General features: G+C 42.8%; 4 protein-coding genes across 16 annotated transcripts; all 4 read left to right on the top strand.

The window, feature by feature from the left end:
* Positions 1 to 886: 886 nt before the first annotated feature.
* Positions 887 to 8,593, top strand: LOC110534744 (uncharacterized). Of its 11 annotated transcripts, none has more exons than XM_090210174.1 (14): positions 887 to 1,244; positions 1,651 to 1,820; positions 2,440 to 2,503; positions 2,896 to 3,371; positions 3,461 to 3,597; positions 4,131 to 4,224; positions 4,339 to 4,501; positions 4,730 to 4,869; positions 5,051 to 5,187; positions 5,937 to 6,030; positions 6,141 to 6,476; positions 6,576 to 6,744; positions 6,875 to 6,999; positions 7,694 to 8,593. In XM_090210174.1, exons 1-14 carry the CDS (start codon positions 1,049 to 1,051, stop codon positions 8,072 to 8,074), a joined length of 2,682 nt encoding a protein of 893 aa, XP_090066300.1. In that variant the 5' UTR covers positions 887 to 1,048; the 3' UTR covers positions 8,075 to 8,593. The 11 variants fall into 11 exon arrangements, with proteins under 11 accessions (XP_090066300.1, XP_090066302.1, XP_090066305.1 ...); XM_090210176.1 differs by having other exon boundaries at positions 5,940 to 6,030; XM_090210179.1 differs by having other exon boundaries at positions 4,339 to 4,414.
* A 1,646-nt stretch (positions 8,594 to 10,239) lies between these two features.
* On the top strand, positions 10,240 to 15,989 carry LOC110534749 (uncharacterized). 2 transcript variants are annotated; one of them, XM_090210187.1, is made up of 4 exons: positions 10,240 to 10,544; positions 10,912 to 11,069; positions 12,978 to 13,050; positions 13,165 to 15,989. In XM_090210187.1, exons 1-4 carry the CDS (start codon positions 10,319 to 10,321, stop codon positions 14,946 to 14,948), a joined length of 2,241 nt encoding a protein of 746 aa, XP_090066313.1. In that variant the 5' UTR covers positions 10,240 to 10,318; the 3' UTR covers positions 14,949 to 15,989. The 2 variants fall into 2 exon arrangements, with proteins under 2 accessions (XP_090066313.1, XP_090066312.1); XM_090210186.1 differs by having other exon boundaries at positions 10,241 to 10,550.
* Positions 15,990 to 16,054: 65 nt separating this feature from the next.
* On the top strand, positions 16,055 to 19,539 carry LOC149975087 (uncharacterized). The gene is made up of 4 exons (XM_090210208.1): positions 16,055 to 16,381; positions 16,896 to 17,065; positions 17,400 to 17,472; positions 17,609 to 19,539. The coding sequence occupies exons 1-4, from the start codon at positions 16,159 to 16,161 to the stop codon at positions 18,565 to 18,567; spliced, it is 1,425 nt and encodes a 474-aa protein (XP_090066334.1). The 5' UTR covers positions 16,055 to 16,158; the 3' UTR covers positions 18,568 to 19,539.
* Positions 19,540 to 21,634: 2,095 nt separating this feature from the next.
* On the top strand, positions 21,635 to 26,793 carry LOC110497289 (zinc finger Y-chromosomal protein). Of its 2 annotated transcripts, XM_036953973.2 has the most exons (4): positions 21,635 to 21,986; positions 22,346 to 22,503; positions 23,401 to 23,470; positions 25,473 to 26,793. In XM_036953973.2, the coding sequence occupies exons 1-4, from the start codon at positions 21,761 to 21,763 to the stop codon at positions 26,486 to 26,488; spliced, it is 1,470 nt and encodes a 489-aa protein (XP_036809868.1). In that variant the 5' UTR covers positions 21,635 to 21,760; the 3' UTR covers positions 26,489 to 26,793. The 2 variants fall into 2 exon arrangements, with proteins under 2 accessions (XP_036809868.1, XP_090066340.1); XM_090210214.1 differs by lacking the exon at positions 21,635 to 21,986 and having other exon boundaries at positions 22,364 to 22,503; positions 23,360 to 23,470.
* Positions 26,794 to 26,869: the final 76 nt, after the last annotated feature.

Genomic DNA, 26,869 nt, shown 5'->3' on the forward strand with positions numbered 1-26,869 from the left:
AGGCGGAGACTGACCGCCACCTGCACCATATGTGGGCGTCCGGTGACCATGAAGAACATGCGAGCACACATGAACAGAAAACACCCTGATTCCTGGTAGATGCCTGCTTTGCAAACAGAGGCATTCTAGCCTGATCCCAGATCTGTTTGTGCTTTTGCCTTTTGTCAAAACAATTTGGCCAAGAAAAAGAGTATAAGGAGTAGAATGTTAGCAAAACAGGTTCTGGATTTCAGGATATAGGCTTCATGCATCAACTACTTAATTGATGGCTGAATTCTATTATATATTTTTTTATAACAAATCTTGTACATTCATGTTGTATATATTTTTTACCATACAAATGGAGAAAATTGCATTTGTTAATCTGACCCTTCAGTTTATTGGGTTACGGTTATGACCTGGCTGCCAGTTCCATTTCCAAGGCCTGAGTGCTGGTCTTGCAAACAAGCACAACAAACAATTGGGGAGGAAAACTATAAACATTTTGTTATTTTGAACATTTCTTGCAGTCTCCATAACTTGTTAAAGTTGACTATTGTACAAAGTATGTTGAAAAGCTGGGGAATCATGCTCCACTCACTCACACCAAACAATGGTGGTTCAAATCTAGGCTGTTATAATCAAGTTATTTAGCTTAGAATGTTATAGCTGTAGAAAGGTACATAGCAGCTCATAAGATCAAGAGGATGAGAATGTTTGAAAGTTTGTTCAGGCAGTTTGTCTTGTTTTTGTTTAGTGGGAGAGAGAAAAAACGCCACTTATGCTGTTGGGAAATTTTGTATTAATATTTTGAGTATCAAATAAATTCAACAAAATATGTAAGAAGCTGCTAGACTCAAGGGCGTATCTAAACGTGTATTTACGGTATTTCACCGGCCCGCCCAACCTCGTCAGCTGTCCGGAATTAATCCAAAGAAAACTTCCGGAGGAGGTGAAGAGGTGTGAAAAGGTGAAGCCACCATCTGATAACAAAGAAGATGTTCACTGTAGCTTTCTCACATCACAGTAGGAACAAATTAGATTGATTGTTGTAGTCTACTTGGTAACCATGTCGCACGAACTCGCTTTTCGTTGTCGCGTCACCTCCATTATGGAAGCTTTGACAGCAACAGTCGTGCAAGAAATCTGTCAATTTATGGGAGAAAGCTATGCTGCTCTTCGAGTGGAAATGTTGCAAGAACAAAATAAAAAAGAGACAATGATGGAGAAGCCAGCGAACTGCCCCAATAACTTTTCAAAACCTGGTGAGATGTTAACAGTTAGCTATTTAGTGTACAACACACATTTTAGCGTCTGGTGTACATCCATGGTTTAATTATGCAATAATGTACGAAGGGGTGTGGTATATTGCCAATATACCACGGCTAAGGGCTGTTCTTCTGCACAACGCATCGCAGTGCCACAAACACCTGAGGTGCCTTATTGCTATTATAAACTGGTTTCCAACGTAATTACAGCACTAAATATAAATGTTCAGTGTACGGTCTGAAATACCATGGCTGTCAGCAAATCAACATTCAGGGCTTGAACCACCCAGTTTATAACACGCAATAACCCCAGAGTGCTAAACCACCACTATAGCGTTGTCTGTAAAAAAAATGTTTTTAAAAAAAATCATTAATGCGTCTATTTTCATTACTTGTATGTTAGTTTGCCCACCAAGTTTGGGAAACTTTCCAATCGTGGGGCAGATCCTGAATAAACAAGAGGCCAACTATCATTGGCTAGAAGACGGTGCTGTTTTTGAAGGCCTAGCATCACCGGTGCCAGATACGGAGAGACAAGAGCCATCACAGCCCCCTGGTCAGATTACAGACACGGTAAATTCAGTTTGGTTTGTCCCACCTACTTTGTAAGTGAGGACCACCACACGAGATGTTTGTGTTGTTGTTGCATCCCCAACATAACTGGTTGTAGTGAGGACCACCACACGAGATGTTTGTGTTGTTGTTGCATCCCCAACATAACTGGCTGTAGTGAGGACCACCACACGAGATGTTTGTGTTGTTGTTGCACCCCCAACATAACTGGCTGTAGTGAGGACCACCACACGAGATGTTTGTGTTGTTGTTGCATCCCCAACATAACTGGCTGTAGTGAGGACCACCACACGAGATGTTTGTGTTGTTGTTGCATCCCCAACATAACTGGCTGTAGTGAGGACCACCACACGAGATGTTTGTGTTGTTGTTGCATCCCCAACATAACTGGCTGTAGTGAGGACCACCACACGAGATGTTTGTGTTGTTGTTGCATCCCCAACATAACTGGCTGTAGTGAGGACCACCACACGAGATGTTTGTGTTGTTGTTGCATCCCCAACATAACTGGTTGTAGTGAGGACCACCACACGAGATGTTTGTGTTGTTGTTGCATCCCCAACATAACTGGTTGTAGTTTAGAACGCGATTCATCAATAATGACGTTGTCTTTTGGAAGGTACCATGGCCAGTATGGCTCATCAAACAGGAGGAAATGGCTGATGATGATTTGGAATCGGAAGGTTAGTTGAAGCAACTATTTTCAATCAGGATGTAAAGTATTTTATTTCCCTTGTATTACATTGTGTATTTGTCATAATTATATGCATTTATTTTTGTAATGTCCATTTAAAAAAAATCTATTCCAAAAACAAGTGTGTGTGTGTGTGTGTGTGTGCGAACAACAACTTAGACACACAAACAGACTACATCTCATCTGCCCAGACCAGCATGCTCACACCCCATCCCTAGTGTAGGACATTATTGTTTGCCGCTTGGCCTTAAATTGAACCGATTAATTTTTCTTGGTCGCCCTTATTAATTCAATAATAAATCATTACATTTGTCCATTGTGTCAATGTCAGCGGATTGATTGACTTCCAAGTTTATGTATACGTTTTTTTTTCATTTCCAGGTTACGGCGAGTGGATTCCAGAGACTCCCAAGGCAAGCCAGAATATCACAGGAGAAAGTGATGAGGAAGAGAGAAGTCAAGCCTCTGGGGGATCCAGAGAACTTGGACTCAACGACTTCAAGAGAGAACAGAGTCCGTTGCTGGTGTCAGCTGAGGATGCTGTGACACCCATAAAGACAAAGTATAAAGCACGCATGTTAGAACACACTGGGAAGCCACGTTTCCGCTGCGATATCTGCGGTGAGAAATTCCAGTGTCAGAGCGGCTTGACCAGGCACCAGCGGCACAAACACAACACCGTGAAAACCTACAGTTGCACTGTGTGTGGGAAAGGGTTCACCTACATCAAATCTCTCAACACACATGAGCTCACGCACTCTGATGTCTCTATCAGTTCAACTATAACTCTGGATGAAGCCAAGGCAAGGAAAAGAGGTCTGACTGATGAACCCACAGACAGAAATGCAGCAAGAGATGTGAGTTGTGTAAAATGTTGCCCATTACCACTGCCTTGAAGATGCACGACTGATCACAAGGCGTCCATTGTTTTGATGTGTTTTTCTAGATGATCAGTGCCATCCTTCACTCAAAGCCAGGTGGAGAAAAGGTGTTCCAGGAGTATGGGAAAACCAAAGGTCTTACGGATAGCACACGGAGACTGATGGTGAACATTATTGTGGCCGACATGATGGAAAATCATGGGTACGTATCATGACAAATGGTATAATATTTAACAGTGTATGATTTGTCAAACTTAAAGGTATTAGACACCTCAAAATGAAAGTCTGCTAGATGTTTTCAGACCTTAAAAGCAGACTACTGTCAATATACTGTATGTCCACACCATTGCTTGATAGATTTTTGTTGCCAATTCTTTCCGTTCATTTTGAGGTATAGTTACTGTATCTACAAACCAATGGTTCAGAATGGAAACATGGCTCGACAGTAGTGTACTTTTGAGGTATGAAAACATCTTAAAAGCTTTCACTTTAGGGTGCCCTTTGACACAAGCTCCATTGTTGTGGCATTGTGATTTTAGGTCTGAAACACCAGTCATGCATGCATTCCCTGTATGTAGAATACAAGCCTGTCTGTTGATACCGAGGGGGTTTCCCTAGAGACATCCCTCCGCTTTAGATCACAACATGTGGTGGGGCTTCAGTTTTGCTGAGAAATGAATCGCTGATTATCGCTTTTACTAGAATTGTTACTGTTATATTTTATCTTCCTCAAAGTAGGATCCCCCCATCAAGTGTCCGCACCAACTACGCCCTGGGGATTGTGACTTTATTCCCCTACTTGAATGATCCAGATTCAGAGCATGGTTATGTAAGTATGAACGGAGGACTGAATTCTCTCTCAGCGGATACCAGGCCTACAGTTCCAGGATGTTAAATTAAATGGTGTTGATCATTTTGAACTGTTTCCTTTTTTGATTGACAGGAACAATATTACGACGCAGCTACTGGGTCTGGTTATCTGACCTGGAGAATAAAGACAGTGGGGCGCAACAAATCATGTAAGACCAAGAGGAGAACCAAGTCCACCTATCAAAATGGTCCAAAGGCTCAACACAGTTCCCCTTCAGCTGTTGAGGAACTGTTAGGTGATGAATGCAAAGGCACAGCTAAGTTACTCCTGCACAATATTATCCCAATTCTTTGCTAATTTCACTCATCTGTTATCAGTTGATCGAGACATTTGGTAAATCATTGTTGGGTTGTTTTTGTAATGTCCATCAGATTGTAGTTAGAGCTCTTTAGCAAATAGTAGTAATGGTAGGGAGTTTTTTTGCAGAATTTTCCCTGAAAGTTACATCTTTGTAATCTTTCAGATGAACAAGTGTCCATGTCTGAGGTCTTGATCTGCTCAGTTGGGTCTGATTCCTCTGGATCAGCTTTAACTCTGGAAAAATCCAAGGCACGAAAAAGACGTCTGACTGATGAACCTACAGACCAAAATGCAGCAAGAGATGTGAGTTGTGTAAAATGCTGCTGGTAGCTCCACTACTAGCGCGTTAGTGATATTACTTTAAAACATGTGTAGCTGTTTCTGTTCCGCCTATTTTCATACCCTTGTCTTCTTGTCCATTACCAGTACCTTGAAGATGCTCGACTGATCACAAGGCGTCCATTGTTTTGATGTGTTTTTCTAGATGATCAGTGCCATCCTTCACTCAAAGCCAGGTGGAGAAAAGGTGTTCCAGGAGTATGGGAAAACCAAAGGTCTTACGGATAGCACACGGAGACTGATGGTGAACATTATTGTGGCCGACATGATGGAAAATCATGGGTACGTGAATAATTCAATGTGTTAGAAATGTGTGATGACAGGGCCTACCGGGTGGCGCAGTGGTCGCAGTGCTAGCTATTCCACCAGAGACTCTGGGTTCGAGCCCAGGCTCTGTCGCAGCCGGCCGCGACCGGGAGGCCCATTGGCCTAGCGTCGTCTGGGTTAGGGAGGGTTTGGCCGGCAGGGATATCCTTGTCTCATCACACACTAGCGACTCCTGTGGTGGGCCGGGCGCAGTGCATGCTGACCAGGTCGCCATGTGTACGGTGTTTCCTCCGACACATTGGTGCAGCTGGCTTCCGGGTTGGATGCACACTGTGTTAAGAAGCAGTGCGGCTTGGTTGGGTTGTGTTTCGGAGGATGCATGGCTCTCGACCTTCAGCGATGAGACAAGACAGTAACCACTAACAATTGGATACCACGGAATTGGGGAGAAAAAGGGGGTAAAAGTAAAAAGAAAATATGTAATGTGTGATGACCAAAGCTGTTTACTTCGAGTACCTGTGTGTTCATACTGGTGGGTTTCCACAGCTTTAGATCAAACCATGTAGCGGGGCTGACAAAACGTCAATTTTTTTAAATGTTTTATTCAACCTATTTAACTAGGCACATCACTTCAAATAACTGTTCATTTCCTGATGGAACTTCCTATGTACTGATGGGTGGATGCATACAATACACATTAAAACATAAAACAGTATTTTATTTAAAACATTTTATTTACATATTTTTTGTAATCTTCCTTGAAGGAGGATCCCCCCATCAAGTGTCCGCACCAACTACGCCCTGGGGATTGTGACTTTATTCCCCTACTTGAATGATCCAGATTCAGAGCATGGCTATGTAAGTATAAATGTAGGACTGAATTCTCTCTCGGGATACCTGGCCAAATGTTCCAGGACATTAAAACGGCGTTCATCTTTTTTTAAAACTGTTTTCTTATTGATTGACAGGAAAAATATTACGATGCAGCTAGTGGGTCTGGTTACCTGGCCTGGAGAATAAAGACAGTGGGGCGCAACACGTCATGTAAGACCAAGAAGAGAACCAAGCCCACCTATCAAAATGGTCCCAAGGCTCAGCGAAGTTGCCCTTCAGCTGTTGAGCAACTTTCGGGGGATGAATGCAGAGAGGCGATATCTGTGCTTCAGCATACAACAACTAATGAGTCACTGGTTCGAGAGAAGATGATGGCGACGTTCCAATACAGACAGCAGGTGGTTCATGATCCGGGGAAGTCCTCAACTGTCCTAGATGTCTTCCCCAGATTCCTTGACACTACAGGCTTGGTAAGACTGTATGAATAGAATTCATAATGTTTTGGTGATTTTAAAAGAAAGTGGAAAGATAATTAATTTGGAATGTTTTTGTTGTTAAATGTAATTCAGATTAACCAAGATTTCACCAGACTTTTCGGAGAGGTGGTTTCTGGGACATTTATGGCGAAGTGGCCAACATTTTTCAAACCCAGGGTCATCGCAGATTGCAAAACCCTTCCCTTCAGCGAACCTGTGGAAGACCTCCTCTCATCTGCTCAGCAGGAATCCAATGATTATGGTACTAGTGCAGAACTCAAATATGTTCTTTGGTATTTCCAATGACTTTTCTAACTTGACCATACATTGTCAGAGTGAAACTGGCATGTGAGCTTTTACTGAGCATTTCTTGTTTTCCACTGAAAAATTAGGATGGGAGAGTGACTTGGCAGCCATTTTGTTGCTTCTGCATCTCCTACCCCCGACCTCAAAGGGCCCAAAGACCGCAAAGATCCGTACCTCTCAAGCTGCTGACCATCTGGTTAGATTTATGAAGGTTTGTGCACCTTTCTTTAGGACAGTAGTTGTTAACAATACAGAGCTCCTGTTAACCCCTCCCCTGGGGTTAACAGGAGCTTTATGACAGTTTCACATAATGTTCTCCAGAGGTGTAGCCAAAGTCAATTATATCCCATGTAAATAGGATAACCATCCATTTCATGAAACTCTGAGCTCATATTTGAGTGAAAATATAGTTAAACTAAACCCTCATCGCTAGGTTGCTTAGATTAAGATTATGATCACTTTATTGGTCAATTGCATATAAGGTCCAACCGAAATTTGACTTTCGCTTTTAACCCAACCCCGCTGAAAGACTGGGTGCCTGGGGAGCTGCTGTTGTGGGAAGTAAAGTGCCCGTGGGCACAACGGCAGGCAATGGCATCTAGAATGGAACTGGCAACCCTCTGCCTGCTTATTCACCTCTAACCGCTGGGCCAGTGTTTCCCAACTCAAGTACCCTCAACAGCACACGTTGCATCCCCCGACAAACTCACTTGATTCATCTTAACGGCTTGATGATTAGTTGACATGTTTCAGGTGTGCTTGTCCAGTGCTACAATAAAATGTGTACTGTTGAAGGTACTGGAGTTGGGAACCACTGTGCTAGGCTACCTAGCTAGTGGTCATGTGGTCTGCCCTCGGGATTGTGGAACATGTTATTTACTGTTGTCTTGTACTCTTTTCCTCAGGTAGGGACAAGTATGGTGACCTTCCTTGAGACAGTTGGATATGAGCAGCAGCCCTTCCTCCTCTGTGTCGGTGAAAGGAAGAACAGCCTTCAGAAGTTTTACATCGTCGTTGACCAGAAGGCCATCCCATGCAAGGCCCAAACATCAGTGGCAGCTTTTGACGAGCTCTTTAAGGCACACTATGTCTTCAGTGTGTCCTACCATGAAGCGTTGTGTAACTTCTACACATTCATCCAGACCACCGTGTACGGTATCGACGTGGGGAAGGCAAAGGAGTCCTCAAGAGTCAAGGAGATTCGAGTAAGGCTGCTTAACAAAGACCAGGGGAGTGGTGCCGCCGGAGCGCAAGGGAGCAGCGCTCCCGCCCTTTTTGCAATTTGAGAATATAAGTTAGTAGTATCACCATCTGCTCTATTTCGCTCCTGAAACAGTAACTCAAGAAGATCTAAGTGCGTATCCCCATGAAGCTGATTGAGATCAAATGATTGTCATGCAGATGCAGTTTGGACATTTCACCGGTAAAACTCAAATAATTATCGTTCACCAATGACACTGATGGCCTATTTGTAAATTAGATATACCGAACTTGGTATTTGAGGGTATTACATTTTAGTGAGAGAGTGTGAGCATAGGGCAGATGTTGCAGTTGGAGAATGCATTGTGTGCATTAGGTTACATCTGTCAGTACAAACTTTGATTGTAAAATTATGTAATTCACTTTTTGGGGGTTGGCTCCCGCACCTAACAAAAACAAACGGCACTATACCACTTACATAGATATGTGAATTGAGATGTGTTTACTTGTTTTATTTGTAAAATACACTACAGCAGTTGTGTATTGCTTTATTGACAAGTTTCATCATGGTTTGTCAATAAAACGTAATTCAATCTGGACAGCAATTGTTGTAGATGATAATAAATCAGTCAATTGAAATACATTCATTAGGCCCTGATCTATGGATGTCACATAACTGGAAATACAGATATGCATACATTTAGTACATTTCACTATATGTAAAAAAAAAAAAAAAAAAACAAAGTAGGGGTGTGGATCAGAAGACCAGTCAGTATCTGGTGTGACCACCATTTGCCTAATGCAGTGAGACATCTCCTTCACATGTTGATCCAGCTGTTGAATGTTGTCCCACTCCCCTTCAATGGTTGTGTGAAGTTGGTGGAAATTGGAGCATGCTGTCTTACACTTCGAACCAGAGCATCCCAAACATGCTCAATGGGTGACATGTCTGGAGTATGGAATTATGTTTAGATCCTTGCAACATGGGGCTGTGCATTATGCTGAAACATGAGATGATGGCGGCGGATTAATGGCATGACAATGGGCCTCAGGATCTCGTCACGGTATCTCCGCATTCAAATAGCTATCGATAAAATGCAATTGTGTGTGTGTGTGTTGTCTGTAGTTTATGCCTGCCCATAACAAACCCTCACCGCCACTCTTATCGACGAACCACTCGCCCACATGACGCAATACACGCTATCTGCCTGGTTCAGTTGAAACCGGGATTCATCTGTGAAGAGCACATATCTACAGCCTGCTAGTGGCCATCGAAGTTGAGCATTTGCCCACTGAAGTCGGTTTCCTCGCAGAATTGCAGACAGGTCAAGACCCTGGTGAGGATGATGAGCTTCCCTGAGACGGTCTCTGACAGTTTGTGCAGAAACTGTTCAGTTTGTGCAGAAACTGTTCAGTTGTGCAAACCCACAGTTTCATCAGCTGTCCGGGTGACTGGTCACAGACAATCCCGCTGGTGAAGAAACTAGATGTGGAGGTCCTGGGCTGGTGTGCTTACACAACATGGTCTGCGGTTGTGAGGCTTGTTGGATGTACTGCCAAATTCTCTAAAATAACGTGGAAGGCAGCTTATGGTAGAGAAATGAACATTAAATTATCTGACAACAGCTCTGACATTCCTACAGCCAGCCTGCCAATTGCATACTCCCTGAACTTGAGACATCTGCGGCATTGTGTTGGAACAAAACATTTTAGAGTGGCCTTTTATTGTCCTCAGCACAAGATGCACCTGTGTAATAACCACGCTGTTTAATCTACTTTTTTTTATATACCATACCTGTCAAGTGGATGGATTATCTTGACAAGGGGAAATGCTCACAAACAGGAATGTAAAACAAATGTGTGCACAGTTTTAGAGGAATAAGCTCTTTGGAAAAGCTGGACAATTTCTGGGATATTTTTCAGCTCATGAAACACTACATGCTACGTTTATATTTTTCATTATAAATTATGGAATTGAGATTCTTCTGATGTAAATCCGTTTTTTTCTTATTTTGTATACAACACAAATATTGCGGGAAAATGGAGGCCGATGAAGGTCGTCACTAGTTACCACAGCTGCAAAGTCTACATCCCGCCTATTTCTACAATTTATTCTAAAATTGTATTTTAATCCTAATATTAACTACACTGCTAACCTTAAATAAAGACCAAAAAGCAAATTTCGTTTTTAAAATTCTTTACGATATAACCAATTATGACTTTGTGGCGGTGGTAACCTCGTCAGCTGTCCGGAACGAAACTGCTAAAACCAACTCAATTGTTCCGCAAGTAGTTAATTTCCTAGTTCACTCCTGTAAACTCCTGTAGCCATGTCTTTCGAACTCGCCTTTCGTAGTCGTGTTGCCTCCATTATGGAAACTTTGACAGCAACAGCCTTGCAAGACATCTGTCAACTTATGGGAGAAACCTATGCTGCTCTTCGAGTGGAAATGGTGCATGAACAAAATCAAAGTTCGAGGACAAAATTGCAGGAGATGGAGAATGGGACAGGGGTGGAGAATCCAGCGAACTGCATGGAGCGCATTCATAAACTCAGTGAGAGTAAATATCTTACGATAGTTATACCTATATGCTAATTGTCTATAGGAAGTGGGGATAGATATACAATAGCTAGCTATGTCTCCTAGCTAGCTAGCAGTCGCCTATTTATGAAAGTCCGAGAGCGCTATTATTCATGACGTCGCCTGATCCTTCAGCGCTACAGTAGGCCTATTGCTGTGCTCCTAATGTAATTTATTTAGCTTTAGTGAAGGTGCTTTACAAATACAATATATTTATCCGATACATATCTACCATCATGGGTGGTGATTGCATATTTCCACTACATGTTTTTTAAGTTTCAGTCTCGTATAACCAACATTTTCAGAATCTCAAGCTTTATTTGTGTTCGTTTCCCCGCCAGGTTTGAGAAACTTCCCAGTTGTCGAGCAAATCCTCAATGAACAAGAGGCCAATGGTCTTTGGCTAGAAGGTGATCCTACTGTGGAAGACGAAGGTCCACCCTCACTGGTACCAGAAGGAGAGGAGCCAGCACAGCCTCTTAGTCAGACAACAGACATGGTGAGTTGAGTTTGCTGATTTTGTAAAGGTAGAGGCAGGTAACTGCCAAAATAAAAGACATGTGAAAATATTGTGTTAATAGGGTGTTGGGCCACCAGAACACCTCCAATGCGCCTTGGAATATATTCTACAAGTGTCTGGAACTCTACTGGAAGGGTGCAACATTTATCCATGAGAAATTACATAATTTTATGTATTTGTTGATAGTGGTGGAAAATGCTGTCTCGGGTGCCGCTCCAGAATCACACAGAGACACATACTTTAACCCCCTCCTTTAGACCCCTCTTTCAAGGTCCCTGAGAGTTATTCTAGCCATAGTAGCTTAACTCATGGGCAACTGGGCATATTTATACATTCCCTAAACATGATGGGATGTCAACAGGGCCTAAAATGAACTTTTTGGTCCACCAGCCACTGTAAGGTAGATTTAAATATCTACCAGCCACTCAGATTTTTTTTTACCAGCCAAAATATTCTCTTTAAAATTACACCAACAAAAACCAAGAAAATGGATGAGCATGCTTTGTAATGTTTGAAACAAATGTATTACTAGTAAGAAGTAAAGTGGTGTATTGTTTTCATTTCATTTCATACGACCTGAATCTTTTAACCAAAATATTATAGATGAGACAAATGTTTTCACCTTGCCCTTTAAGGGTGGGAGGTTACCGTGATAATGCTACTTGAGTCATGTTTGTGCCTGTGAGTGAGTCTGACTAGTAGCAGCTGTCTTTTCCCTAGGAAGTTGAAATGCAAACATTGAAAAAAAAATAACCTACCTTGTGGAAAAAAATGTAAATATCCAAGAAACAATGTCTCACTTAAGCAGACTTTAGTTTAAAGTAAATTAGACCAACTTGTATGCCTTACTTTCATTGTGCGCACAGCCCCCAGCCAGGCAGTGTTGCAGCGCAAGGTGAGATATGTTATATACTGTAGGATTCGTAGTTACTTGACTTTGAGTCATTTATACTTGCTTGTATGAACTATTTTCCTTTTAGTAATTTATAACTGTGCAAATCCTTTGACATTTTGACACCTCGGATGACATTTTCTGTAGGCTGCAGCAATGACCCATTGGAACCCAAACTTACAAGACGTTTTAAATGTAAGGTCTGGTAGATGATTCAGTCAGTGCCATTAGTGATGATATGACAAGGCACTGGCTGGTTTGTGGGTCTGGGATGAGGGCTGTGTGTGTGGCAAAGCACTGCCGTTTGGCGTGCAGCACGTTGGCAGTGCTTGCTGTGACTTGTAGTGCAGCGCATCGCGGGCTGTATGGAAGCGTGCCAAAATGACTTGACAACCCAATGTGCCACGGACCGGATTTGGCACGAGATATAGATATAGGAGAGCATGCAGATTAAATAAGTATTTTTAAGCCTTGAGACATGGATTGTGTATGTGTGTCATTCAGAGGGTGAATGGGCAAGACAAAAGATTTAAGTGCTTTTGAACGGGGTATGGTAGTAGGTGCTGGGCGCACCGGTATGTGTCAAGAACTGTAACACTGCTGGGTTTTTCAGTTTCCCATGTGTGTCAAGAATGGTCCACCACCCAAAGGACATCCAGCCAACTTGACACATTGGAAGCATTGAAGTCAACATGGGCCAGCATCCCCGTGGAACGCTTTCCACACAATCTAGAGTCCATTACCCGACAAATCAGGCTGTTCTGAGGGCAAAAGGGGGTACAACTCAATATTAGGAAGGTGTTCTTAATGTCTTGTACACTCAGTGCATTCCATGATGTGTTCAACATATTCCATTATTTTGGTGTTATTCCCCCTGTAATGTTTTCTATTGATTTTTTTTAAATGATTTTTAAAAAATTAAAATGACCAAGATAGTGTTAGTGTTATTGTTTTATTTATGATTACTAGTTTAATTAAAGGCTGTCTTTTGGAAGGGGGTGGAGACATGGCCTGCACCACCGGTCATCAAACAGGAGGAAATGGATGACGACGACATGGAGTCTCAAGGTCAGTTTCATCTTTTACTCTAATCTATGTTCAATACAAAAGCACAGACTAGCTCAACTACACTAACTTGTAACAATTATAGTCACTGTGTGTTGTTGTTGACTTCCTCTTCAGCGTACGACAAGTGGATTCCAGTGACACACTGGGCCAATCAGAATATCACAGGAGAAAGTGACGAGCAAGAGAGAAGTCAATCATCTGGGGGATCCAAAGAACATGGACTTGACGACTTCAAGACGGAACCGAGTCCGTTGCTGGTGTCAGCTGAGGATGCTGCTCCACCCATAAAGAAGAAATATGATAAAAGGTACACCTGTGAAATATGTGGAAAGACTGAGAACAAGAAAGCCAGAATGACGAGTCACATGCGAAAGCACACAGGGTTGCCCTTTAACTGCGATATCTGTGGCGAGAAATTCCAGTGTCAGAAATTATTGACCAGACACAAGCGCTTCAATCACTACACAGGGATCATCTACAGTTGCTCTGTGTGCGGAAAAACGTTCATGCAGGTCACATCTCGCGACACACATGAGCGTGGTCACACTGGAAAAAACTATTGGTGCTCAGACTGTGGCGAGACATTCAAGGAGCGCCAGGAACGCGACACACATGAGTGCATTGTTTACAAGGGAGACCGGCCCTTCAGCTGCTCCGAGTGCAACAAGGACTTTGAAAGGCAGTACCATCTCAAAAAACACCAGCTAGAAAAACACTCTCTAATGGTGGAGCAGACTGTCGAACCAGAACCTGAGTCCAAGGACATTGAGGACCAACAGAGTCAGTTTGAATCTGAGAGTTCTGAGGCACCCACACATTTCACCTGTGACATATGTGGAATGACTATTATGAATAAAGGCAACATCAACAGACACATGTTAACACACACAAAGAAGCCCTTTAGTTGCGATATCTGTGGTGAGAATTTTAAGCGCAAAGCCCAATTCACCCGACATCAGGGCAAACACGCGAAAGTTGAGGAGAAAGTAGAAAAACCCTACAGTTGCACTGTGTGCGGAATGATGTTTGTGTATTCTAAAATGCGCAACAACCATGAGCGCAAACATATTGGAGAAGACTATTGTTGTTCAGACTGTGGCAAGAAGTTCAAGGAGCGTCAGGAGCACGAGTGCATTGTTTACAAAGGAGACCAGCCCGTCAGATGCTCCGAGTGCAATGAGGACTTTGAAAGGCAGTACCATCTCAAACAACACCAGCTGGAAAAACACCCTCTATTAGTGGACCAGACAGTCGACCCAGAACCTGAGTCCAAGGACATTGAGGACCAACAGAGTCAGTTGTTTGAGTTAGCGGAGAGTTCTGAGACTGAGGCACCCACGCGTTTCACCTGTGACATATGTGGTATGATTATTATGAATAAAGGCAACATTAACAGACACAAGTTAATACACACAAAGAAGCCCTTTAGTTGTGATGTCTGTGGTGAGAATTTTAAGAGCCACACCTGTTTAGCCAAACATCAAGGAAAACACAAGAGTGTTGAGGAGAAAATAGAACCATACAGTTGCTCTATGTGTGGAATGAGGTTTGTATTTCCTAAAATGCGTGACAACCATGAATGCAAACACATTGGAGAAGACTTCTGGTGCTCAGGATGTGACAAGACGTTCAAGGAGCGAGGGGATCGCGATGAGCACAAGTGCACTGTTTACAAGCGAGACCGACCCTTCAGATGCTCAGAGTGCAATGAGGACTTTGAAAGGCAGTACCATCTCAAAAGACACCGGCTGGAAAAACACCCTCTAATGTTGGACCAGACACGTCCCGGTCATGATACTGCGACGGTAGTACAGGGAGCACAGCCTTCAAATGACAATGACCCTAAGGCCGATACGAGTACGTTAGGTGGAAAAGTTCCAGTAACAAACTCAGGTTAAGTTGACACAAGTGAAATGGCTTCAACTGAATTAAGTTGTTTTGTTCAGTACAAAAAGGATAGACATGGATTTGAACGAAGGGGTGACGGATAGCGTTGGAAATAGTGTGTAGAACAGTGATGGGACTGAGATTCAACCCCACACAGGCAGGATATCGCATCTCTGACCTTTACTGCACAACTAACTTCAGGCACCTGGATAATGTTTTACAGCCATCTTTAATGCTCATGTTGGGCCTAGATTCGATCTGGACTGTTACAGCGTGCTTCACGTTTCAAATTACATTTCCGATTGATCCAAAATATGCAGCATTTAACGTGAATAGACTGATTCCCAAACCACCCCCTCACCCCTACCAACTCACTCGGAGGGCCCTCCGTTGTCACGTGTTGTTGTCAACTCCCGAGGGTGACTTCCAAAGAGAGGCGAGGGGATCAATAAACTGTCTACTTCAGGACACACTTGTGGGTATACTGATGATTTGTCTGGACTTGTGGTTTGTTTACATAGCAGGTTAGGAGAACTAACGCAGCCGGTTAGGATAATTAACGTAGTAGGTTAAGAAAAGGGTTAGAGTTAGGCTTAACCAAAATGCTACAGTTGTCAACAAATAGATGGAGCTGTAGGTCTACTCCGTCTAGCCACAACCATCAGCTATGTCAGGGGTTCCCAAACCCAGACCCCCCCCCCCCCCCCCTTCCAACATTGTGGAACATCCTGTGCCCCACTTCTATTTTCTAAGTATATTTCTCTGTTCACACTTCCCTTGATGGCGGGGAGAATTTTGCAGGTTTAAAGCTCATTTTTCGTATTCTATACATTTAGCCAAATGAGTGTGTTAATGCGATATGAGTGACTCAAACATTACAACAATCTATGGCCTGAAAACGTCTTGACAGAAAGGGTTGTATTAGAGTTGTTAATAAAAATGGAATTGAGAAATATTTGTGACTGTGGTTTCAGTAACAGCATTTATTTTTTAAAGGTTTGTCAACTCGATATGTTCTTGTTTATTGAGAGGAATAAAAGTGTAAAAACCTGTATCGTTTGGTTTTATTTAGCAAATCGAGGAGGCAGATAAACGAGTGTTTATGGTATATCACCGGTGCAACCTCGTCAGTTGTCCGGAACCAAACGTCTATCAGCAATTCAAACACTCCAACAGTAACTTAACACTGCAAACTTCGCGTGGTTAGTGAGTTTTGTAGCCATGTCTTTCGAACTCGCTTTTGGTTCTCGTGTTGCCTCCATTATGGAAGCTTTGACAGAAAAAGCCGTGCAAGACATCTGCCAACTTATGGGAGAAACGTATGCTGCTCTTCGAGTGGAAATGTTGCAAGAACAAAATCAAAGTTCGATAAAGTTACAGGCGATTGCAAATAACATCGAGAAGGAGAAGCCAGCGAACTGCATGGAGATAATTCAAAAACCAGGTGAGTCAAAGCTAGTTACGTTGGTTATGCGTATAGGCTGTGTTTGTAGGAAGCTTGCCTACAATTAGCTAGCCATGTCACTTACTCACTTGAAGCCTACAGTAACTAACGTTACACATCTCCCGGTCGAAGAGGATATCTAATAGTCGCATGTCTGGGGGACGCTCAAACTCCAAGTCTGGACAGTAACGTTAACTAGCCTCAACGATTCCGGGAGACTCCTCTCTCGTCTCTAACATGTATCGTTATGCTCACTTTTTGTTAACAGTCCCATCACAAGTCAGATTGTTGAATAAACTGTATTTTACAAGTTGCCTGCGGATTTTTGTCCTTATGTTGGAGGTAATCTGAGACACATTGGTTGCAAATGCAATCTAGTTCTCAGAAAAACGTAGTTACGCCATCCTGCCATGAGTAATGATTGCATGTGTCCACTATGTTTGGAAAATCTGAGCCTCGATATCTCAGTTTTGTGTTGAACAATTTTTTTTGAAAATCTGTATTTGTATGTTAGCTTCCCCAACAGGTTTGAGAGACTTCCCAGTCGTGGAGCAAATCCTCAATGAACAAGAGGCCAATGGTCTTTGGCTAGAAGGTCACCTTACTGTTGAAGACCAAGGTCCACTGTCACTGGTACCAGAGGAAGAACAGCCATCACAGGCTTTTGGTCAGATGACAGACATGGTGAGTTTAGCTTGTGGTTTGGCTGTCGATTTTAGAAATGTCTCAGAACTGCACTGGCTACTCCCAGCCAGATGTCATTGAAAACCATGCAAAGTTTCAAGTCCTGTGTAGCAGGCTTTGAATGACACCTAGGTAAGCTCTATACTGTCTAGGCTACAGATGATAATACGTTTAGGGCTCCTTAAACATAAATGCCCTTCTGAAAACATTTGTGTAAAATATATTCCATAATTTGTGTCATTCCCCCTGTTTTTGTAATTTAAAAAAATGCTAGTGTTGGTGTAATTGTTGCTGTAGGATCAGTTTAATAACAGCATTGGTTGTCTTTTGGAAGGGGGTGGAGACATGGCCTGCACCACCTGTCATAAAACAGGAGGAAATGGATGATGACGACATGGAGTCTCAAGGTCAATTGACGCTATTATTTTAATATGTTTAATACAAAAATCACAACTCTGCAGCATGAGTTATTCTTAGCTTCTGTATTTGTCACTGAGAAATATCCCTGTGAAATGTACCCTGTGAAATGTACTTCCTTTTCAGGTTATGGCAAGGATATTCCAGACACTCACAAGGCCAACCAGAATATCACAGGAGAAAATGATGAGGAAGAGAGAAGTCAAGCCTCTGGGGGATCCAGAGAACTTGGACTCGATGACTTCAAGAGAGAACAGATTCCATTGCTGGTGTCAGCTGAGGATGCTCCAGCACCCACGAAGAAGAAATGTAATAAAAGGTACAGCTGTGAAATATGTGGAAAGACCGAGAGAAAAAAACACAGAATGACAAGTCACATGATAACACACACAGGGCTGCCCTTTAGCTGCGATATCTGTGGTGAGAAATTCAAGTTTCAGAATTACTTGAACAGACACCAGCGATCCAAACACACAATGAAAACCTACAGTTGCTCTGTGTGCGAAAAAACCTTCCGGCAGGCCACATCTCGCGACAGGCATGAGCGTGGTCACGCTGGAAAAAACTATTGGTGCTCCAACTGTGGTGAGATGTTCAGGGAGCGCGGGGATCGTGACGCGCACGAGTGCATTGATTACAAAGGAGAACGTCCCTTCAGCTGTTCCGAGTGCAGTGAAGCCTTTCAAAGGCAGTACCATCTCAAAAGACACCAGCTGGAAAAACACTCTCTAATGGTGGAGCAGACTGTCGACCCAGAAAATAGAGTTGAGGAGAAAAGTGAAAAACCCTGCAGTTGCTGTGTGTGTGGAATGATGTTTGTATATCCTAAATCGCGGGACACCCATGAACGTAAACACATTGGAGAAGACTACTGGTGCTCAGGATGTGGCAAGACGTTCAAAGAACGCCAGGGTCGCGATACGCACAAGTGCACTGTTTACAAGGGAGACCGGCCCTTCAGATGCTCCGAGTGCAATGAGGACTTTGAAAGACAGTACCTTCTCAAAAGACACCAGCTCGAAAAACACCCTCTAATGGTGGACCAGCCACATTCCAGTCATGATACATTGTTTTGTATGGTTTAAAAAAAAATAATGACCATGCCCAGACCTAACTGCTCACACCCCCCTCAGCCCCTGCCTCAAACTCCACCGTTTTTTCTGTCTCCATTGTTCAACATTTATTTACATTGTAATACTTCTGACAGCACACTTTCTAACTCTGCCTGTAACCTTTGGATTTTATAGCATTCCCAGAAGGTATGGATTGTCAATTTTAAATATTATTCATTACTACATTTAGCTAACATTAGATAGTTATTCTAGAGATTCTTACCCTTGCCTTGATTCGGCATTCCAGATCATCATGGTATTTGTAGTTTATGATCCACATTAGCAACTAATTAGCATTTCATTTAGAGGGGGGGGCTGTTGTGTGAAATTGCACCAATTCAATAACTCTGTGCCTTGTGATTTCACTTTGCTCTGAAGCTGCCAGTGTTGCTGTAATGGAGGATCTAATTAATTAGCAGGTTAGAAAGACTAATGTAGCAGGTTAGGAGAATGAGGTTAAGAAAAGGGATAGTTAGGTTTAGCTTATCCATCTAGCCACAACCATCAGCTTTGCAAATAAACCATAAGTCCCGACAAACCATCCAGAGGAGTCTGACGGGAGGATGGCTCATAATAGAATGTAATTTGCTACTATTCCACTCCAGCCATTACCACAAGCCCATCCTCCACAATTAAGGTGCCACCAACCACCTGTATAACACCGGTCTTAATTGATTTTAGGGTGTATTGTGTTACCTGAAATTGTGTGTTGTTTTGAATATTGATTTGCTTTAGCAACATTGGATTTTCCCTTTTCATGTATATAAACTTTTTTTAATTTTTTAAAATCTGGACAGCAAGGATTGTGGAAGAACAGTTGATCAAAAGGAAGGAAATTATATTTTTCTTGACTCATCAGGGGTTTCAGTAACAGTATTTTTTTTTAAAGGTTTGTCAACCCAATATGTTGCTTTCTGAGAGGAATAAAGATTTTTTTCAACCTGTCGTTTAATTTTATTATTTTGCATGTATAACACAAGTATTCAAAGTTGGTGAAATTAAGGAGGCAGATAAGTGTTTACGGTATATTACCGGGGCAACCTCGTCAGCTGTCCGGAACCAAACGGCCACCAGCAATTCAAAGGTTCCACCACAGACAGAAGGGTTTCGTTTTAATTTAGAACAGATTTGGCTCCACTGTCATTTCATTCTAGCACACTAGCTAACATTTACCAGGTTAATTAGCTATGTCTGTCGAACTCGCTTTTCGTTCGTGTTGGCACTATTTTAGAAACGTTGATAGAAAAAGCCTTGCAAGACATTTGTCAATTTATGGGAGAAACTTGTGCTGTAGAAATGTTGCATGAACAAAAGCAAAGCTCGACAGTCACAGGTAATGGAAAATATCATCGGGAAGGAGAAGCCAGCGAACTGCTAAATTAGGTATTATGCGTATAGGTTATTTGCCTGTGCAGGAAGCTCGGATACAATTACTTCCCCACCTGTCGGCTAGCTCGCTAGTGGACTTCGCTCCAGGTGACTTTTGTCGTCATAGCTCTCGGAGCGGAGAGGATAGCAGTCGAGTGTCTGACGGACGGGGGTCCCGGCTCCAATTCTGGCTTGTCGTTAGCGGACTAAACTCCACTCCATGGTGAAAGATTAACTTCCACCCACTTCTATCTGGAATTTTATTCCTCATCATGTCTTCTCTACTTTTGGTGGCCTTAACTTCATGTTGTTTTGCAATTATAAATTGACAAAGTTCCAGTTAAACTTTCTGCTTTTCATCGGCAGGTTCTTGTCATGGCCCTTAATTTATAAACACACTTTTTCTCCACACAGATATTATATATGGAATAATCGGGATATATTGTATAAAAATACCTCTGTTTTTAGAATATTGGTTCCGAAATAATATCCTATTGGTGAGCCAACTGGTAAATGCAGAGGGTCTTTTACTCAGTTCTAAATAATTATTATCACTTTACAAGGTCCCTGTAACACCTAAAGATTTTGCAATTGTTTTAGATGCCATTCCCTCAGGTGTTGCTATGTTATTCAGGAACGTGTCAAGACCTGACCCTCAGAGCCTACCTTCTATTGACCCTGTTGACTCATCAGTATATATTAAACAGTGTGATCATTACACAGGTGACTCTTGTGCTGGGGACAATAAAAGGTCACACAACACAGTGCCACATATGTTGTCTAAAGTTGAGGGAATGTGCAACTGGCATTCAATGTTCAGTTCTCTACCATAAGTCGCCTCCACCATAACTTCAGAGAATTTGGCAGTACGTTCAACCTGCCTCAACCGCAAACCACGTCACCCCAGGACCTCCACACATGGTCTGAGGGGGTGCTGAGGAGTATTTCTGTCTGCAATAATAATGCCTATTTAAGGTGAACAACTCATTCTTGTTGGCTGGGCCTGGCTACCAAGGGTGTAGTTTTATGCCCTCCCAAGCCCACCCATGGCTGTGCCCCTGCCCAGTTATGTGAAATCCATAGATTAGGGCCTAATATGTTTATTTACATTGACTGATTTTCCCTATGAACTGTAACTCAGTAAAAATCTTTGAAATTGTTGCATGTTTGGTGTATATTTTTGTTCAGTGTAAATCAGTGATGGAATTGATAGATCTTTCTTCTGACTTATCAGTTGTTGCAGTAACAGCTTTCCTTTAGGTTTGTCAACTTTTAAAAAAACATTTGGAGAGGAATAAAAATCAGTCAGTGATATTTACATTTTATTATTTTACAACACAAATATTGATAACAGCAGGAACATTTTAAGGAGGCAGATAAAGATGGTATATTATATTGACAAGATATTCAAGTGACCGCTCTAACAATGGAAATACATGTCCTCAAATATGGAAGGAAGGCTGGAGGTGAGATCAGACTGGACCAAAGCCATGCTTCGTTTAACAAATTCGACACTTATTTCCTCCATACAACAATTCCTCACTTTCGTAAACCGATTTGGGCTGAGTAAAACGTCTCGCTTCGCCTCTTCCTCTGGTATTTATTGCAATTCATACTCCGAGCTGTGAAAGGCAGCAATACGCAACAAAGCGTCTAAATCTGCCGAAAAACCACATGAAGAAGAAGAATCGATATCTCTGGAAACGGCCAACACTTCTTCAACCATTCCGCCAGTAGCTAATTTCCTTCCACTGTCAGGTGTTGAACAACACGCATCAACTTTTGTATTTGTGTAACTATGTCTTTCGAACTTGCCTTTCGTTCTCGTGTTGCCTTCATTATGGAAACCTTGACAGCAACAGCCGTGCAAGACATTTGTCAATTTATGGAAGAAACGTATGCTGCTCTTCGAGTGGAAATGTTGCAAGAACAAAACCGAAGTTCGAGGACAAAATTGCAGGCGATGGAGAATAGCAAGGGGAAGGAAAAGCCTGCGAAAAGTATGGAGAGCGTTCAAGAAGACGGTGAGATGAAATATTTACAGATAGTTATGACTATTGACTATTTGTCTGTAGGAAGCTAGGAGACGAATAATACACTAGCAGGCTAGCTAGCAGTCGCCTGAATGTGCAGCCCCGGAGGGCGCTGTTATTACTGACTGAATAATAGCGCCCCCTGCTGGACCTTAGGGCTATAGTCTGTAGGGGGCACCCTACTCCCTCAGTAGTGAAGAGGTGCTTTGCAAATACTATTCTAAATATATGCAATCATGACGAGTGATGGCATATTTCTACTACATGTTTTTGTGAAATCTGAGCCTTATTATCCCTGTATGACCAACATTTTCAGAAAAACTCAATTTGTATGTTACCCCCCTCATCAGGTTTCAGAAACTTCCCAGTCGTGGAGCAAATCCTCAATGAACAAGAGGCCAATGGTCTTTGGCTAGAAGGTCACCTTACTGTTGAAGGCGAAGGTCCACCGTCATTGGTACCAGAGGAAGAACAGCCATTGCAGATTTTTGGTCAGATGACAGACAAGGTGAGTGGAGCTTGTGCTTTGGCTGGCGATTTTTGTAAGGGTAGATATGTCTCACAGAGATGAGGCCCAGACATATTTAATTGAAAACCATGCAAGCTCATGCCCAGCAAAAAATGTGTAGCAGGACTTTAACTGTAAATAGTATATTAAGGCTTTGAATGACCCTTGGATAAATTCAATAGGGCTTTCCGAGTGGCGCGGCGGTGTAAGGCACTGCATCGCAGTGCTAGAGGCGTCACTACAGATCCGGGATCGATCCCGGTCTGTGTCTCAGCCGGCTGCAACTGGGATACCCATGAGGCGGCGCACAATTGGCCCAGCGTCGTCTGGGTTAGGGGAGGGTTTGGTTACCGGGATGTCCTTGTCCCATTGTGCTCTAGCGACTCCTGTGGCGGGCCGGGTGCAGGCACGCTGACATGGTCGCAAGTTGGGCGTGTGTTTCCTCCGACACATTGGTGCGTCTGGCTTCCGGGTTAAGCGAGCAGTGTGTCAAGAAGCAGTGTGGCCTGGCGGGGTCGTGTTTCACAGGATGCATGGCTCTCGACCTTAGACTCTCCTGAGCCCATACAGGACTTGCAGCGAAGGGACAAGACTAACTACCAATTGGATATCATGGAAAAGGGCTAAAAAATATATATAAAAACTCAAAATACCATCTAGGCTACAGATAAACCTTTTTAAGGGCTGTTTTCAAAGATTCTCATTTAAGCATAAAATATGCCCTTCCAAATATTTGTTTGTATTAAATATATTCCATGATTTTGGTGTCATTCCCCTGCTGCATTATGTTTTGTAATGGAAACCCCTGCAACAAGATGCTTGTCTAACTGTTTCTGTATGATCTACTCTCTTAAAGGCTGATGAGAGTTAATAACACCATTGGTTGTCTTTTGGAAGGGAGTGGAGACATGTTCAGCACCGCTGGTCATTAAACAGGAGGAAACAGATGATGTCATGGAGTCTCAAGGTCAGTTGAAGCTATTGTATTACATGTTCAAGCTCTGCAGCATGAGTTACAGTGCCTTCAGAAACTATTCAAACCTCTTGACTTATTCCACGTTTTGTTACACCCTGAATTCAAAATGGATTAAATACAACAATTCTCACCCAATAATGACAAAGTTAAAACATGTTTTAAGAAATGTTACCAATTTTGAGCAACTCCAGCCGCCGCTTGGCATTGCGCATGGTGATCTTAGGCTTGTGTGTGGCTGCTCGACCACGGAAACCAATTTCACGAATCTCCCGACAAACAGTTTCTGTGCTGACGTTGCTTCCAGAGGCAGTTTGGAACTTGTGAGTGTTGCAACCAAGGACAGGCGATTGTTGTGCGCTACGCACTTCAGCGGTCCCATTCTGTGAACTTGTGTGGTCTACCACTTTGTGGCATTGTTGCTCCGAGGACGTTTCCACATTCAGAAAGTGCATTCAGAAAGTATTCAGACCCCTTGAATTTTTCCACATTTTGTTACCTTACAGCCTTATTCTAAAATGGATGAAGTTGTTTTTTCCCCCCTCGTCAATCTACACACAGCACCCCATAATGGGAATGCAAAAACAGGTTTTATTTTTGTGTAGCAAATGTATTAAACAAAAAACAGATCACATTTACATAAGTATTCAGACCCTATACTCAGTACTTGGTTGACGCACCTTTGGCAATGATTACAGACTCGAGTCTTATTGGGTATGACGCTACAAGCTTGGCAAGCCTGTATTTGGAGTTTCTCACATTCTCCTCTGCAGATCCTCGAGCTCTGTCAGGTTGGATGTGGAGAATTGCTGCACAGCTATTTTCAGGAGATTTTCGATTGGGTTCTGGCTGGGCCACTCAAGGACATTCAGAGACTTGTCCCAAAGCCACTCCATGTTGTCTTGGCTGTGTGCTTTAGGTCATTGTCCTACCGGAAGGTGAACTTTCGCTGAGGTCTCGAGCAGGTTTTCATCATGAATCTCTCTGTACTTTGCTCCGTTCAACTTTCCCTCAATCCTGACTAGTCTCCCAGTCCCTGTCGCTGAAAAACATACCCACAGCATGATGCTGCCACTACCATGCTTTGCCGTAGGGATGGTGCCAGGTTCCCTCCAGACGTGACGCCAAAGAGTTCAATCTTGGTTTCATCAGACCAGAGAAAATTGTTTCTGGCTTTTGGCAAACTCCAAGTGGGCTCTGAGGAGTGGCTTCCGTCTGTCCACAGTACCATAAAGGCCTGATTGGTGTTGTGCTGCAGAGATGGTTGTCCTTCTGGAAGGTTCTCCCATCTCCACAAAGGAACTTTGGAGCTCTGTCCGAGTGATCATCAGGTTCTTGTTCACCTCACCTCCCTTCTCCCCTGATTGCTCAGTTTGGCCTGGCAGCTAGCTCTAGGAAGACTCTTGGTGGTTCCAAACATCATACATTTAAGAATGATGGAAGCCATGTGTTCTTGGGGACCTTCAATGCTGCAGAAATGTTTTGGTACCCTTCTCCAGATCTGTGCCTCAACACAATCCTGTCTCTGAGCTCTACGGACAATTCCTTTGACCTCATGGCTTGGTTTTTGCTCTTACATGCACTGTCATCTATGGGACCTTTATATAGACAGGTGTATGTATGCCTTTCCAAATCTTGTCCAAGCAATTGAATTTACCACAGGTTGACTCCAATCAAGTTGTAGAAACATCAAGGATGATCAATGGAAACAGGATGCACCTGAGCTCAATTTTGAGTTTCATAGCAAAGGGTGTGAAAGTTATTTCATTTTCAATAAATGTATAAAAACATTTTCACTTTGTCATTATGGCGTATTGTGTGGGTGATGGGTGAGAACAAATGTCATCCATTTTGAATTCGGCCACGAAATGTGGAATAAGTCAAGGGGTATGAATACTTCCTGAAGGCACTGTATGCTCTTAGCTTCTAATGGACAATATGACGAGTCACTGTGAAACAAACCTGTAAAATGTATTGTTGGTGACTGCCTTTCCAGGTTACAGCGGGTGGATGCCAGAGACTCACAAGGCCAACCAGAATATCATAGGAAAAAGTGATGAGGAAGAGAGAAGTCAAGCCTCTAGGGGATCCAAAGAACTTGGACTCGACGTCTTTAAGAAAGAACAGAGTCTGTTGCTGGTGTCAATTGTGGATGCTGCAGCACCTACAAAGAGGAAGAAATATAACATAAGATACACCTGTAAAATATGTGGAAAGACTGGGACCAAGAAAGGCAGAATGACAAGTCACTTGATAACACACAAAGGGACTTCTAGTTGTGATATTTGTGGTGACAAATTCAAGCATCAGAATGGCTTGACAAAGCACAAGCTACTCAAACACAGTGTGAAAACCTACAGTTGCTTTGTGTGCGGAAAGATGTTTTTATATTCTAAAATACGTGACTACCATGAGCGCATACACGTTGGAGAAGACTACTGGTGCGCGGACTGTGGCAAGACGTTCAAGGAGCGCCAGGATCGCGACATGCACGAGTGCATTGTTTGCAAGGGAGACCGGCCCTACAGCTGCTCCGAGTGCAACAAGGACTTTGAAAGGCAGTACCATCTCAAACAACACCAGCTGGAAAAACACCCTCTAATGGTGGAGCAGACTGTCGAACCAGAACCTGAGTCCAAGGACATTGAGGACCAACAGAGTCAGTTTGAGTCAGCTGAGAGTTCTGAGGCACCCATAAGGAATGAACCGATACAATACACTTGTGAAATATGTGGAAAAACTTGGGCGACTCAAAATAGCATGCGCTCTCACATGTTTATACATAGAAAAATACAAAGGAAACACTATACCTGCGACGTCTGTGGCAAGGTATTTAGGCTCAAATCACCTTTCACCAAACATCAGCTCAGACACAAGGTAGACCTGCCCTTCAGCTGCTCAGAGTGCAACAAGGGCTTTAAAAGTCAGTACCAGCTTAAAAAACACCAGCTTGAAAAGCACCCTCTAAAGGTGGAGCAGCCGTGTTCTGATCTTGTATGGACAGCGACCTGAAGGCCTTTGGTTGGTAAGTTCAGGTCCCACAACCTGAGTTGAACAATGATCGTGGTGATGATGTCTAACGTGTGTTCTGTCTGAGAATGTCAGCTACCATTTATGCTCTTCACTGAACATGACCCAAATAAAATGGCTGTAACTGAATGAACATTTTTAAGTGTAAGAATTTTTGGTTTTAATGTCTCATTTTTTCCCTCATATTTTTGGCTTTGGCAAAATGTGATTTTTCCTTTTGTTTGAAAAGCATCATTTAGGCTTCATTGTTAAATAGCTTGTCGTATTTGAATAAAAACATATCCAGACTTATGTTTCCATTTTATAAACAGGGCAACTATGGAATGAGTGAGCGATTACTGATTTGTAAATACAGAGCAACTT

Source organism: Oncorhynchus mykiss, chromosome 19, assembly GCF_057628025.1.
Source record: "Oncorhynchus mykiss isolate SJ-2025 chromosome 19, ASM5762802v1, whole genome shotgun sequence".
NCBI lineage: Eukaryota > Metazoa > Chordata > Actinopteri > Salmoniformes > Salmonidae > Oncorhynchus > Oncorhynchus mykiss.

Bases quoted from the DNA above. Each gene is read 5' to 3' on its own strand.
- LOC110534744 (XM_090210174.1), top strand. From the start codon at position 1,049: ATGTCGCACGAACTCGCTTTTCGTTGTCGCGTCACCTCCATTATGGAA. The intron at 4,502-4,729 runs GTGATGAATGCA...GTAATCTTTCAG, and splicing joins AGCTGTTGAGGAACTGTTAG to ATGAACAAGTGTCCATGTCT. The intron at 6,031-6,140 runs GTAAGTATAAAT...ATTGATTGACAG, and splicing joins CAGATTCAGAGCATGGCTAT to GAAAAATATTACGATGCAGC.
- LOC110534749 (XM_090210186.1), top strand. From the start codon at position 10,319: ATGTCTTTCGAACTCGCCTTTCGTAGTCGTGTTGCCTCCATTATGGAA. The intron at 10,551-10,911 runs GTAAATATCTTA...TTTCCCCGCCAG, and splicing joins CATTCATAAACTCAGTGAGA to GTTTGAGAAACTTCCCAGTT. The intron at 13,051-13,164 runs GTCAGTTTCATC...CTTCCTCTTCAG, and splicing joins CGACGACATGGAGTCTCAAG to CGTACGACAAGTGGATTCCA.
- LOC149975087 (XM_090210208.1), top strand. From the start codon at position 16,159: ATGTCTTTCGAACTCGCTTTTGGTTCTCGTGTTGCCTCCATTATGGAA. The intron at 16,382-16,895 runs GTGAGTCAAAGC...TTTGTATGTTAG, and splicing joins GGAGATAATTCAAAAACCAG to CTTCCCCAACAGGTTTGAGA. The intron at 17,066-17,399 runs GTGAGTTTAGCT...GTCTTTTGGAAG, and splicing joins TTGGTCAGATGACAGACATG to GGGGTGGAGACATGGCCTGC.
- LOC110497289 (XM_036953973.2), top strand. From the start codon at position 21,761: ATGTCTTTCGAACTTGCCTTTCGTTCTCGTGTTGCCTTCATTATGGAA. The intron at 22,504-23,400 runs GTGAGTGGAGCT...GTCTTTTGGAAG, and splicing joins TTGGTCAGATGACAGACAAG to GGAGTGGAGACATGTTCAGC. The intron at 23,471-25,472 runs GTCAGTTGAAGC...CTGCCTTTCCAG, and splicing joins TGATGTCATGGAGTCTCAAG to GTTACAGCGGGTGGATGCCA.